Here is a 15,337-nt window from a genome sequence, read left to right on the forward strand (position 1 = left end):
GTACCATATTTTTTTAAAAACAAAGAATTGTTTTCTTCCTGCCCTAGTTCTACATTCTAATTCGATAAAAATCTGGCTGACCAAGCAAGATGGTAAATTCAGTCTGTGCCTTACGATGCCCCAGCCATTCCAGCAAAAACAAAATTCTCAAAATACTGTGGGAGAAAATAGTCATTGATTCTGGGTGTATGTTATGTTAGTATTGGCATTGTTCTATATTTTTTTAAATGATTTTTAAACCAACCAACTTTGAGGTCAGTGATGCCCAGCCTCTGTGTGAAGAGGAGCTGGTCTTGGTTTCCCCATAAATTGAATCTTTACAATTTAACAGAGTGAGAGGGTGGAGTCCTCACAGTGAACTGCCTGCTGCAAATTATGGGAAACCCGAAGGGAGGTCACTGAGGCGTCAACCATCTTGGAATTCTACCAAGTAGAGCCTAAAACTCTACCAGTAGATTCAAACTAATGGCTGAGTGTCTCGGTCTTAAGCAGCAGAACCATGCAGCTTCCTCCCAGCCACCCAAGGAAACTTCCTTGTACCTACCTATCTTCATGCTTTTGGGACTTGCCAAGTAGCCAGCAGTCTGACCTTAGGTTTATCAGTTGACCACTCTGGTCCCAAGTTTTCTAACTAACAACATGTGAAGGTTTGTTTTCTAATAATTTTATTTTACTATAGTACTAATACCTGTCAGACAATCAAGCTACTACTAAAAAAAGTTAAGGTACTTGGTGGGGAGGGAGGAGGTGGACAAGAGTATAAGGGGCATAAATGGTAATGGAAAAAATAAGTTAAAATGTAAAGATACAAAATCTAAAATAACACAGAAAGTTAAGGTGAGTAAATCCTTCCCTGCATAGGGTGGTGCTGGCATAACTGGGACCTGCCATGTGTCAGCAGGTGTCAGCAGGTGAGTCAGCTCTCCAGCTGGCCCTCAGAGCTGGGGATGGGGCTGTGTAGTTAGTTCTGGCTTGAGAGGCCTGTGGCCTTGAGTCCTGACTCATGTGGCCTGAACTTAAAGTAAGATTCTAATTTCCCTTAGCTCGTGCTGGCCTGGAAGAAAGGGAGTGAAGAGTTCTTAAAGAATAGGAAATCTAGCTTTCTCTGTTGTTAAACCTTCTGCTTCTGCTACTAATTTTAAGCTTAAAGGTTTTTATTTGTGAATACCTTTAATTTGTCTTGAAGTTCCTAAATGACAGGTCAGGGGAAAATGTTAGACACCTGCTACCCTACCACTGTTTTACAGAATGAAGTATGAATAAATGAATGAATTTATGAATCAATAAGACCTACAAAAAAAAAAGTCACTGGTCGAAAACCACACAGCTAGTTAAAATTTTTTCTGATGACAACATGGTATATTCTGTAATGAGTAAAAGGAAAAAATTACAAAACTGTTAAAACCACAAGCTGACATTTTATGGTAATTAAGGCAAATGAAGGAAATTTGCTCCCAGTCCTGACTCCACCCACTCCCCAGCTCCTCTGCCTCCCCTGGGCCTGGACCTCTGGGAGAACTCCTAACCGCTTGTCCTTCCCCTCGCCCTGCTCCAATGCATTCTACACAGACGCACACAGCAGGCTCTTTGTAAATGAAAATGGGTGGTGTCAAAGCTCTTAATATTTTCTTTCGGAGTGCCATGATCTTCCCCTTCACAGTGCTCTCCACTATTGCAAGTGTCTATTTTATTTATTTGATGTCTGCTTCCCCTGGGCAAACTTCAGGACAATAGAGATTATGAAGTTCTTGTTTGTCCCTGTATCCCTGGGACTTGGGCACTCAATATCTGAGAATAAATTACTACCATCGGTTGGTCTGATAACAGCATCGACACTAACAACTTAAGAGTTACTATTTTATTTTTATACCAAAAGTCACTGGGGAATTTGCTGCAGTTAGGCAGGGAGAAAATCTTATAATCCAGAGAAGGGAAGAAACAATGGTATTCTCTGCCCAAGTCATTCTCTAGACATGGACAGAAATGCTGGCCTGGACACTCTGTGCCCTGAAACTTCTTATGTCATAGTGTCACCTGACATTCAAAGCAAAGGCTGATGCTTGCAGAGGGCACAGGTCAAGTGTTCTTTGAACTGCAGGGATTGTAGTACAAGAGAAGATCAGCTTGCAAAATCCACCGAGATAACAGCAGGTGCCATTTGGGGGTACCTAGTGGTGCAAAGTGCCGTGTTGGTATTAACCCATTTAATCCTCCCTATAACCCACTGAGATGTGGGTTTATTAGCCTCAATTTGGAGAAGAGAAAATTGAAGTTCAGAGACATTAAGTAACTTGCCTAAACTCACACAACTGGTAAGCAACCAAACTGGGATATGAACACATCGCAGAGTCTGTGTCCCTTCACCATGTTACATACACGATGCATCATTTTTGGTGTTTGACTTCCATGTTTGTTGACCACTAACAGAAATACTGCTTATTTGTAACAAATGGAGATGCAGGATGCCCGGTGGATACAGAACAGAACCTGTGCTTTAGAACTGCTTTCTCCACTGTCACAGCACGTTAGAAGGGAACAGTAACCTACAGGTCATCAGACCCTCACTACTCAGTGTGGTCCATCGGCCAGCAGCACCAGCATCACTGGGCAGCTTGTCAGACACATAGCATCTCAGGCCACATCCCAGACCTGCTAAATCAGAATTTGCATTTTAACACAACCCCAGAAGATTTGGGTGCAGTCAAGTTTGAGAAGCACTGGTCTAGACCAGGAGTTCTCAACCCACTTGCCCCCTTAGAAATGCCTGGGGAGTTTTAAAGCTACCAGGACCCGAGTTTGAACCCCTGGCAGCAGGGCTGAGCTCGAGTTCTTTTCAAAGCTTCCCAGGAGAGTCTAATGTGCAGTTAAGAGTTGAGAGCCACTGATCTAGCCCAACCCCACTGCCTTACTTTCTTGTATTTTTCCTATGTTTTATACTGCAGTTAACACGAGTGCCGCAACCTACCACGTCTAATGAAAGGAGTGTGGCCTTCAGGGATTAAGCAGGTCAAGATCTGGATCCTGCTTCTGCCACTCAGTAGCAGTGAGGCTTTAGGCAAATCACTATCCCTCCTTGGGCCTCAGTGTCTACATTTATAAAAGGGAGGTAATAATACGCACCTCAGAGGGTTATTGTGAGAGTTATGCACGCAAAGCGCAGAGGGCAGAACGGTCGCCCACGGTAGAGCCCTGGTCAGTGGCAGCTACTCTGACTTGCCCCGGTCAGATTGCCTAGACTGCGGATGGCTGTCTGCAGAGTGAAACCTAATGCATCGCAATACCCTTCTCCAGTATATTCTCCACGTGCGGAGCCAATGTGTTGCGGTAACTTTTGTTAGGACTTAATGAAAAGACGTGGGGAAAGGCGGTTGAAAGCAAGTTCCACAGGGAAGGAAGTCAGAGGGGTCTTCTTTCCCTGTGCTCCCTGCAGCCCCCAAGCCCGTGACCCTAGGCCCCCTCTGCTTCACTTTGCTCCAACTTGCTGCCCTGACCATAGAAACAGCTGTACCTATGGTCAAAGATGTACAATCATTGAGTTAGTATTTTTCAAACAAACAAAATACACTTTCCACACTGCATTTTGACCTGTATTTACTACAACAGCAAAATTAACACGAGTAGAAACAGCCCCTTTGAAGAAATGCCTTTACTATGACTAAAACTCTAAGAAAATACAAAATGTGACTGTGCATGTTTACCTTAGAAAGTCCAGGGCTTCAAAGGTGTGAAAAAGAGGTTTTTCTCACTCTCATTTTAGCTGTTTACAACACACACACACACACACACACACACATTTTTACAGTAAAAGGTACTTAACATAAAAAGTACCTTTTTTTTTTTAAGATTTTTATTTATTTATTTATCTTTAGAGGGAAGGAGAGAGGGAGAGAAACATCAATGTACGGTTGCCTTTTGTGTGTCCCCTGCTGGGAACTGGCCTGCAGGGAACCGGCCTGCAACCCAGGCATGTGCCCCGACTGGGAATCGAACCGTGATTGTCTGGTTCACAGGCCTGTGTTCAATCCACTGAGCTACACCAGCCAGGGCAAAAAGTACCATTTTAACCATTTTCAAATATACAGTTCAGTGGTATTAAATACACTCACATAGTTGTGCATCCTTTGAAAAGTTTTACTTATACTTCCTTTTCTTCTTGCACACAGCCACGTGTGTACCTGCAGTATCCTCATGATTCTGTGGTTCAGAAACATTTCACATTCAAATTTGAACTGGTCTGAAAAGGGGCGGCAGGGTGACGTGCATTTCCCTCGGGGTGTGCAGGGTGGAGGAGAAACTTATTTGGTGAGTGACAATCATGTGTTGAGGGCTTTCACACTTTCTTCATAACAACCCTGGAAGGGAGGGAGATAGTGTCACATCCTAAACAGATGAGGAAACTGAGGCTTCGGTAGCTAAAGTAGCCCATGTAGAGCCTCAGAGGGAGATGGAACTGCAGCCAGAAGGCACACCATGCCTGCGGGGTTCCAAAGGCAATGCTCTTTTTCTTTTCAAGAAAAATTCTTTTTATTATAGAAGTAACATATGAGTAATTGTTTCAAAAATTAACGCAGAAAAAAAGTAAAGAAAAAAATTGCTCACCACTCCTCTCCCAGAGACAGTCACAGACTCATTTTGCGGTCCTGTCCATTCTTTGCAAACACCAGCGCCTTTACTTTCATGGTGTCCCGCTGAAACTGGGACAGGAGATGGCAGAGGCATGTGACAGAGAACTTTTACATGGTTTTTCTTTCTATAGGTGTATGTGTTGCTTGAATCTTTAACAACAAAAATGTGTTCACACATTAGTTGTATGATAAAAGAATAAAAATAATTGGAAGTACAACACAGAAAAAGAATGCATTGATCAAAAAGGGAGAATTGTCAACCCTAATAACACTGAAAAAGGAGAATCTGAGAGACAAAGACTGACTCAAAACCTAGAACTCTTTAGGGCACAGGGTAAGACTTGAGCGGACGAGTTGTTTCTAATGTGAAGATCAGGCTTTCAAAACACGATGCCATTCAACCTCCCTCACCTGGTTAGCTCCCGGTGCTGGGGTCTGAACCTGGGCCTGAATACAATTTAACTCCCCCTGTAGTCTGCTTACAGAGTGAGAATGTGCTAGGTAGACTGTTACAAATATTCCAGCTATCTGGCAGTTGTACACCTTTCCGCTAATTAAAGTAATTCATTTTCAAATATTTCTTCATTCTGAGAGCTCTTTTGGTCAGTCGGCAACACCAAATTATGTCAGTGAGGACACTGTCAACTTGAACTTCCGAACTCTGAAGTCTGGACTCAGGATTATGCCAAATGTCAACTTTATGCGATTTCATAGAGTAGGTTCTAGAGTGGGGAGAGACGAGCTTGCAGCAAATAATGCTGGTCCTACATATCCCATTTGTACCAGAAAATACCATCACTAACATCATTGTTAACATTTCTCATGTTGTGTGTTGGCACAAGACCAACCTTGGACCATTTAACATCAGTGCAATACGAGGGTGGGATGGGCAGATTCTGAGGAGAGAGGCCCAGCCTCAGACAGGAGGGGGAGCCTCATCCAGCAAGCAGAGGGTGGTATCTGGCCCAAACAGTGACAGAAGATGCTACCAGTTTCAGCAATCATTCAGTCTCAGTTAGTCCAGGTAGGAGTGAGGCACCATAAGGTCTCATAAGAGCAGTAGTAAAAGGGAATCCATGAGTGAGTGACAGGCAGGAATCTAGGCAGCTGTTCACCTCAGGTAACTGGTGACTTAGACTGGGTTTCTTTCATCCGTTCATTCAATAAATATTTACCACATACCTTTTAGGAGACACCCTTCTCCAAGACTCTCATGCTTCTACATATCTTCCTGGGTATGTCCTGGATACAAGGCCTGACTGCTCTATGCCTGGGCCATTTCTCAAGGTTGTGTTGTCAGCAAGCAACCTTAAGATCATATGAATTCTCCCCTGGGGCCAAAAGGAAGGCTTACTTATTGCTTCCTATAAAAGTTATGGATTCCCCAAGTTCAATTGCTCAACTGCTTGTGCAGTCTCCATCTGGCCCACATTATGTGCATGAGAACTAGAGGTAAGGGAAAATTGGCCCAAATATGCTGATGCTCACACTGCCTGCTGTCCTGAGTGTAATGAAGTCCTTTGTTTCTGACCCTGGAGTCTCTTGTCTCTTGCTAGCACTCATGGACTAGTAAAAAGCTAACTAACTATCTTGTATGTGAGGTAGAATAAAATTCCAGACCTGAGAGCATCTAGTGTGTGTCAGGTCCCATAGTAGGTCTGGAGGATAAAGCAGGGCATGAAAATAGGCAAGGTGCCTGTTCCAGCTACATCACCAGTCAAAGTTACGCCCATCTCCCTAGCCAGCCTGCTGTTGATATGCAAAATAACCATTTCTGCATATTGGTATGAAGCTATCCTGCTATTATTGATATACAAAATAACTCTCAATGACCCTGCTCTTGTGTCCCATCCCCCAGCCAGACTTGCAGGGAGGTGGATATCCCAAATACCCAGACGCCCCAGGTTCTGGACCCCATTACAAATCCCCCTTTCCGGGGTCCTGGGGCCTCCCAGCCTAAAACCCCTTAAGGCCAGAGGAGGCTGAGGAATGCCAATCAATGTAAAAACCACATGGAGGTAGGAGGAGAACAGGAAGTGCAGAAAGCCTGAGGCAGAACCAGCCAGTGCAGTCAGAGCACAGTGCACTGGGGACCTGGTTTGAGGGCAGGTCAGTAAGGAGCCAGATCCTTGCCCTGTGAGGCCAAGAGTCTAGGTTTCTTTCCAGGTGCAATGGGAAGCTGGTGGAGAATTTTAAGAAGACCCATAAATAATCTGATTCAGAGTTTTAAAACTAGCTCTAGCTGCTCAGTAAAGAAAAATGATGGTAGTATGTAAGAGTGGAAGCCTTTAGGAAACTATTGCATGAGTCCAGGTGGATGATGTGTAAGGTGTGGCAGCAAAGGATGAGTAGAGGTAAAGCTAAAGAGAAGTGGGCGTATTTGGGCTGTTTTTTAAAGGAGCTGTTAAAGTATTGGAAAGGGAGACTGGGTGGGATGGGGATTTCAGGAATAAGAAAGAGGGAAGAACCAAAGGTGACTACTACTAGGTTTTTACCCTGAGTAACTAGGTTAAGTTCCATTTATGGAGATAAAGAGACTGGAAAACAAGTCGGTTTAGGAGAGAAATCCAGAGAGACACCTGGTTGAAGGCAGCAGTCAGATGGTTGTTTCACAAGTCTGGAGTTCTGGGGAGAGGCCAGCCTGGAGTGTCATGGGGTGGGGGGGACCACTATATATATCACTATATATAGTACTTAAGCTGTCGGGTGGGATGAGAAGACCCTATGGGGGGATAATGGGGACAGAGAAGAGAGTGGGAGTTAGGACCACATTCCAGGACCACCAACATTTTCTAGCTCACATGAGAAACCAGAGCCTGGAAATGAGAATTCTACAAGTGGCTGTCAAGGTGAGAGGAAATCCTAGAGGTTGTGGTGTCATGGGTCCCGAGGGAAAAAATTGGGTTCAAGCAGAACAAGATAGTAGGCTGTTGACTGCTGCTAAAAAGACAGTGGAGGTCAGGATGAGTTGACGTGAGCTGCTCAGCGGAGCAAAGTCAGGGAGGTCAGGTCTGGGACACCTCCCAGAGCTGGTCAGGGAGCGGCTGATGGGGGAGGTGCTGGGGAGCGAGGAGGCAGCTACTATAGGCAACACTGTCAGGAAGTTATGCTGACAAGGGGCAGAGGAATGGACTGGCTTCGGAAGAGTGGAGTCAAGTGACAGATTATTTTCTTTGTCAAGCTGGAGCAGTGAGAGCACGGTATTTTACAAGTGGGAAAAATCCCGAAGAGAGGGAGAAATGGATGATGCTGGAAAAGGAGGCAGTAATAGCAGGAGCAAAATCTCCACCAAGACCAGGGTTTTCCGGGCAGATTATTTACTTATGCAGTTAAAATGATCAAGGAGCAACCACTACTAGGCAACAGATCAAATGCAGAAGCATGGGAGAAAAAAAAAGATGTATTTTTTAAAGCCAGGTATTAAAGAGGATTGTGAAATGTAAAACAATGCCACCCCTCTCACTTTAATAAAATACACATTTTGCCCTGGCTGGATAGGTAGCTCAGCTGGTTAGAGCATCATCCTGATAAACCAACGTTGTGGGCTGGAGCCCTGACGGGGGCACATGCAGGAAATCAATTAGCGAGTGGATAGATAAGTGGAACAACAAGTCCATCTCTCTCTCTCTCTACTGTCTTCCTTTTTCTAAGATATAAATAAAATGTTTTTAAAATTAAAAAATGCATATTTAGAAAAAATGTGCTATGTTAATATGTAATGGGCTTATTATTTTTTAATAAATAAAAAATGAATTTTTAAAAATTAAAAAAAGAAGCAGCCACTATTAAAAGACACTGAAGTAAAAGAGAGAGAGGTTATAACTTCAAAAATTAAACTGAAAGCAAAGTTTGAAAAAAATGATATTTAGAAGGCCTTAGTGATTGCGTCTGTGCATATCCAGCCTTGCTGAGGAGAAAGGTACTAAATGCAGTTCAGTCTGGAACATTCCAGGCACCAGACAGTTTTGCTCTTCAGTAAGCTGTGGTGTTTTTCCAGTCTCCCTTAAAACCTGGGTGAAATTTTCCTGAGGACTGTCCAACTCCATTTGCCTGAGAGACAAGCCCTAAGTACTGCTCTGGTTACCGACCCGGCCCCCGGGACGGTGATATCAGGTAAGAGGCAGCTCAGAACAGAGTTTCCGTTACACCAAACGAAAGTGCAGGGCTGCCCAAGTCCTAGAATTACAGTGGCTCCTGCTGACAACATGAAGAGAGGTCCCTTCTAGAGTGTGGCCCACTTGCTGTTCTCTCCCTGGCCACCCCATCCTTGACACAGCTTGCAAATGGTGGAAATGGGATTAAAAATCCAGGACTGTAGCCCTTCCAACAGAAAGCTCTGCCTGCCTGCAAATGTTTCTAGGATACAGACTCTGAAGTCTAGAAGAAGTCTGAAAGTATTACACAAAGTGGCAAATTACAGTAACACAAGATATGCCACCACTACGTAAACAATGTCGTTACAAAGCAGACTGAAGTAGGAGTACATACAATTTGCTATGGGCTTCACGAGGGGGCCAGAAAAGGCTCCGTGGAGGAGGCGATATGTGCCGTGGGCCTTGAGGGTTGGACAGGGCTAGCAGGGCTGAGGCGGTGGGGAACACGTGCAAAGACAAAGGCGCAGCCTCTCCTGACCGCCCCCAGTCCACTCAGTCCCTCAGCCCAGCTTGGCTGCCTCCCCCTCCCCCCCCAGCTCTCACATTTCCTTTATCCCTACATCCCCAGAGCGGTTGTGAAACATTTACCAGCTCCTGGCACCCCCTGGCTCCATTCCAATTTCAAATCAGGCGCCCTCGTGCACGTCTTACGGAAGGGCCCACAGAGGGGTGGGAGCGAGGCTCCCAGGGCAGCCAATGCATGGAGTCATTTTGAAATCATCCTGCCCTGGGATTCAGAGTCAACCAGGCTGCAGGCACAGCCTCGGTGGTGACTCTGAATGTCAATGGTGACCTTACTCAGGGTGGGGGAGTCTAGTTCCAATGTGTGGCAGTGATACAGTTTCCTTTTCAAACAAAATTTTCTAAAGTACAAAAAAGAATAATTGAAAAAAATAACACAAAGTAAATGATAATACAGATAATACAGGGTGGGGCATAAGTAGGTTTATGGTTGTGACTATGTGAAACAGTTTATTCTTGTATTATTTATTATTGCATTATTTTCCATAAGAACAACTGCAAACTCCTTTTGCCCCGCCCTGTACACAGAAGTGGCAGTCTGCAGTGGTGGTCCCCAATGCCGACACTTTGGGAAAGACCACTCAGTGATGGGGAACCAGGCTCTGAAGACATGCACCTGGACTCAAACTCAGACATCCCTGATGAACTCCGGCCTTTCCAGCTGACAGCCCCAGTGCCGCAGGCACAGACTCCTGAGGGTGCCTGTTAGGGCCCAGAGAGATCAAGGGCTGGGGGTTGGGCAGAAACTAGCCTGACTGACGGGGGAGGGGGGGGAAATGTGGGGAGGAGCCTGGGCCGGGCCTGCTCCCCAACCCAAGCCCGGCAACGCCCTCCACTTCCTCTGAAGGGAGTAGTAGATATTCACAACACACAGCACTTTCTTCGGTAATCACCCCGCCGCAGAAGCCAGCACCCTGCTGGCCATGACTCAGCATCCCCTAGGCTCTCTGCACCGGAGGGGCTGGTGCTGCCGGAGGCCAGGCCGCCACCCGGACAGAGATGAATAAACATCCCACTGCCAGTTGATTATATAAGGGTTGGGTGTTGGTTTTTTTTTTTACTTCCCTGGGCAGGGTGGGGAGACGTGGGGGGAAGCAGAAAGGGTACTTTTAGGGTAGGTAACATAAACTAGTAGCTACATCCAGTAAACACTGGTTGAAGAGTCCTCATCCCTCCGTATGGGCTCTACAGTGATCAAACAACTTGCGGTTTAAATAAAAAGGCCCTTCAAAATTTAAAATATAAAATATAATAAGAAAATAAAATCCCAGTGCGGCGGATGGGTAGAAGAGGGTATGGAGGGATAAATGGCGATGGAAGAAGACTTGATTGGGGTGGTGAACACGTGACGGGAGAGACTCCTGGAAACTCTGTTCTTCTCACCAGTGCAGTAAAGACGTAGAGATCAGCCAGTGCAGTAGCGCGCACGCAGGGTCTATTGGTGATCCGTTCTCATGGAAGGGAACGGGCCTAGTTAAGGCAGGGGTGGGGAGCCGAAAGGCATAGGCTCAGGGTGAAGCAGGGTCAGGGCGGCCAAAGGCTGACACGGCAAACAGAGGGGTGGCAGGGCTAGAGTAGCAGGCGCAAGCACCCAGGGAGCCCAGAACACAAAGCCCCCACACCTCGCCCGCTGCCCCCTCCCCTCCCCACAGTCCTTTGTCCTGAGGACTTACTGAGGTGGCTGGATGGGAGAGGGTGAAGAGGTTACATATTGACTGACAGGTAAAGGTGGTGCTAGTTTTCCCGGACTGGGGCCTGAACAATCAAAGCTACTAATGGGCTTCTTCCTTTAGGCGCTGTGGGCCCTTTTCAGCCTTCAGGCCCTGGGATGAAAGCACAGTTTCCCAGACTTTCTTTCCCAGATAGTGGAAAAGATACACAGAGTTTCAAGGACTGCTGAGTCAGTGGGCGGGACGTGTACCCCTCCTCCTCCCTGCCTCGGTCTGCTATCTGTCCTACCACAGACTCTGTGTCCCCTGATTGCCGTCCTCTCTGTTGGGCTGTTTTGCTGGCAGGAATGGAGTCGGTGACGTCCTCGGTGACGGGCAAGCAGCCACATTAATGGGCATCTGTTCAGGGAAGGCGCCGGCTGCCTGATCTCCCCACCCTTCGACACCTGCTCTGGGCCTGCAGGCTGACTTCTGTGTTTTACACCCACCTAACTGCCTTGCCCGTTGGCCTCCAACTGGACTGGTCTTGGGGGACATGGGCAGGAGATCAGAGCTTGGGGTATGTATGCCCTCCACTCCTCCCCTGCAGGGTGTCCGGTGATGGTCCCTCCCCATACCCTGTCAGGCCCAGGGGACAGTAAGGAGTGAAGGCTCCCTGGGGTACTAGCTCTGGGGTGCTCCACTATCACTGCCGGTGTCCCTGTGGCTTACCCGCACTCTGGACACGGCCCCTCACATTCTCCTCAACCATCACACTGAGCGTCTTCCCCAGGCCCAGCCCGCTACCTAGCGATAGCATACTTAGTATATCCCAGGCTCTTCTCTAACTTTATATCCATTAAGTCATTCAGTCATCACAACTCTATGAGGTAGACAGCAGCATTGCCCAGTTTACAAATGAGAAAACTGAGGCACAGAGAAGTCAATTACTTGCCCAAGTTCACGCCATAGTTAGTGCAGCAGGACCAGCATTCAAACCCAGGCAGCGGAGCTCCTGACACTGTTCTGACTTAGGACAGGTAAGGGGACAGGGAAGGGTGTGTGCCTAGTTTTGCTCCTGGGAGTACCATGTACATAGGCTTCTGAAGTCTGGAATGCAGTTTGGAAACAGATGCCCCAGGTCCCTCTGAGGATGTCTCTCAGCCGTGGTTCTGCCGCATCACTGCAGCTTAGCCACATCCTCTCTGCCCGTCCTGTCACCCACACCCCGCTTCTGCCTGGTCTTCTCCCACCCTCGTTGCTCCTGCCCAGTGCCTTTAACCTGCACCCTCCACCCTGCCACTGACCCAGCGTGCCCTAGAGAGGGTCTGCTTGACAGCCAACCACCAGTCAGTCTGCCCCACTCTGAAAGTCACTGCCCTGGCCCTGCTTCAGGAGCCACATGGTTGCCACAAGGAGATGGGGGTCAGTGGAAAGACAGCAAGAGCCCCACTGCAGGACTGCTTCAAGGCGAAGAAAACAAGAACATACAGGAGCGGAAGCTTGAACAGCTGCTCTGAGGTAGAGATGCAGGCATTCTTTTGGGGGGCAAGGTGAAGGGTAGACATTCTCACTCCTCCCAACTGACCCAGAGACCCTGGTTCCATCCTGGCTTTCCCCAAGAGCAAGAAACTGATGCAAAATAACTCCGACCCAGTTCTGCGAGGCTGGGTGAGACCAGACACATGTCTCAGGAGCATCCACAGCACACTGGGGCCTCAGGCCTGTCCCAAGTCCATCTCTGCAGACATCCACCCCTGCTCAGCAGCTGCAGCTGGGCAGGGGCACAGGGACAGGCTACCTGGAAGAGGACAGAACCAGGCCAGCAACATGTGAAGCCCCTTTTCCAACCCCTGGGAGAGTGGCAAGTACCCAGATTCTGACAGGCTCCTCTGTGCACATTCCTTAGGCACCCTCCACTCCATTTCCCTGAACTTCCCAGTTTCCAAACACACCATGCTCATGACTGTCTGTCTCTGGCCCAGCCCCTCCCACAGTCCAGAGAGTCTTTCTCCCCTTGCTTCCAGCAAATTACCTTCCACTTGAGGAAACCTTCCCAGATACCGGTTGATCACTTGTCCTGTCGCCTGAGTCCCCCCTTCTTAGTTCATTAGAATGGCCTTTACCATGTCCCACTGCCAGTTCTTAGCTGTCTTCCTTCTCCATTAAACCATGAGCTCCTGAAGAGCAAGGGCTGGGTCTGATTCCCTCTTCTATTCCAGTGCCCTACCCTAGACCAGGGACATACTAGATGGTCCCCAAGTGAGTATTAACAAATGCGCAGCTGAAGAGTACAGGACGTAATCAGAATAGGACGGCGACTGTTGTTTCCCCAGCAAGCAGAGCCTGAGAAGAGGCTTAGACAAAGTATATATGGGAAAGTGACACCAAGGGATGGGGGGGGGATGCTGGGGAGAGGGGAAGAGGCAAGAAGGGAAAGCTATCGTGAGGGTGTGTCTTCGGACGGTCACAGCTGTGGACATCTGCAGCTCAAGGCTGCTGAGGACTCTGAGGAACGGTGCAGAAGGACCTCAGAACTGCCTGCCTCTCAGACAAAAGAGGGGCGTCTTCACCCTCTAGTCCCCACGCTTCCCCATTCATCAACTGTTGCCCACAGCATGCTAAGTCCCTTGCACGTCCAAAAGGCAACCAGGAGACAAGTGTGCCCTCTGTCCCACACCACAGGGTCAGGGGGATGTCAGGCAGAAAGTGAGCCATTCTCCACACAGCTGAAGCAATAGGTGACAGCCACATGTGCATGAAGCTGGTTGCCACAGCAGTGGCTAGAGGGGTAGCTGGGCTGAGAGGAGGTAAAGCAGGCACATGGGTTTAAGGAAAAAAAGATAGGTTAAAGCGGGGAGAAGGTTATATCACAGGGGGCCCTGAATATCAGCCCCAAGCATTACAGCCTTTTCATAGGCCACCAAGAGCCACTGCACATTTCTGGGCAGTGCAGTACTGTAAATGTCAGCACCAGGGAGTGGCTTGAATTCGCTCTAGTCCCCTCCGTCCATAAACAACCAGCCCTTCCCCAAGACTTCTCCAAACAAACACACAACCTTGGTAGAAGCCAGTGCAAGTCCTGCGCTCCCACTGCCATCAATCAACAGCCACGCCTCAGCCCCTCTAGGTAGAAATACGGAGCCCCATTTCATATTCTCCCATGTCTGCTGCTGTCTCTATCCTCCCATGAAGAACTCCCTATAAATATATAAAAATGTATTTACATTTTGAAATGTTTAGTTCTTCCTTGTGTATATCTTTAAGATCTAAAGAAAAAGGAACTTGGGAAACTTTGAGAAAGAAACCAAGAGGGACTTAACTTCTTGCAACCCATAAGGGGTCTTCAGAAAATGGGGAGCAGTCAATTCCACTCCAATTTCCAAAAATGCTTAGCAACACGATGGGTGAAAGAAAGAAACAAACACACAAAGCAAAAAGCACCTTCAAGCGAGGCCCCTGGAGAGGACGTGGGGCACAGTGTCATGACTCCCTGGTCACAGGCAGTGGCGGCTGCTTGGGCAGCACCGACACCTGCTCCGCAGTGTCCCCTGCTCCGACCGTGTGGCACGTCGTCACCCTACCTCCTGGCGCTGGGGGCACAGGTATGGGAATATCCTCCAGGGTTGTTTTCTTTGTCTTTTGGAGCTAACATAGGTTTTCCTGAACAGTTCAAGGTTAAAGGCAAGGTGACAGATTAAGATTTACCCTCTTGTATGAGTCATAGCCCGGAACACCAATCGCAGAGTTGGCCAAATGTTGTGAGTAGTGACGACACTACTGAGACAAGGTTATGGCATTCTGGCGTGATGTTCACTTAACACTGTTCATCTGATCAAGGGCACTGTCACTGTCGGTGACAGTGTATAAATTACCCATCACCCCGAAAGTCAGCTTCTGGGAATGTATCCTAAGGAGTGAATAAAGAATGTGGGGTAAGAGTTAGTTACGAGGATATTAACTGCTGCTCTTTAAGGAGCAAAAATTTAGAGACAGTGTAAGTTCCCAAAAGAGGAGGATTAAGGATGATACCATCATACAGTGGAATACTATATTCCACACTGCCATTAATATAAACACCACATATAATATATATTTTATTATATATACATATAAATGGAATTGTGGGTATTTTAGATGTTCTTTTGCTTGCTTTCTTCATTATGAGTAGGAACTGCTTTTGTAATACAGCAAAAATAATGAAAGAGTAGTCCCGCTGAGAGGATTCCCATCTGCCCGAAGTGATCATAATTTACTCCTTTTTCCAGCTTCAGCTCAAGGAACAGATTAATTTTCCCAGCTTTACCAGGACATGCCACATACTGCAAACTTCTGAGGACACAGTTGTGCAGTGGGGTACAGTCCCTGGCCTTTAGGAAATCACCTC

The 15,337-nt window shown here is 47.3% G+C and overlaps 1 protein-coding gene across 1 annotated transcript in view; it reads left to right on the forward strand.

The window, feature by feature from the left end:
• The first annotated feature begins 14,353 nt into the window (after nucleotides 1-14,353).
• ERICH6 (glutamate rich 6) overlaps nucleotides 14,354-15,337 on the forward strand; it is a 51,359-nt gene continuing 50,375 nt past the window's right edge. The window contains 1 exon segment of the mRNA XM_037136149.2: nucleotides 14,354-14,555. Coding sequence (XP_036992044.2) covers nucleotides 14,354-14,555 — 202 coding nt within the window.

This window comes from Artibeus jamaicensis, unplaced genomic scaffold (genome assembly GCF_021234435.1).
Source record: "Artibeus jamaicensis isolate MK-2021 breed Jamaican fruit bat unplaced genomic scaffold, CSHL_Jam_final contig_466, whole genome shotgun sequence".
Taxonomy (NCBI): domain Eukaryota; kingdom Metazoa; phylum Chordata; class Mammalia; order Chiroptera; family Phyllostomidae; genus Artibeus; species Artibeus jamaicensis.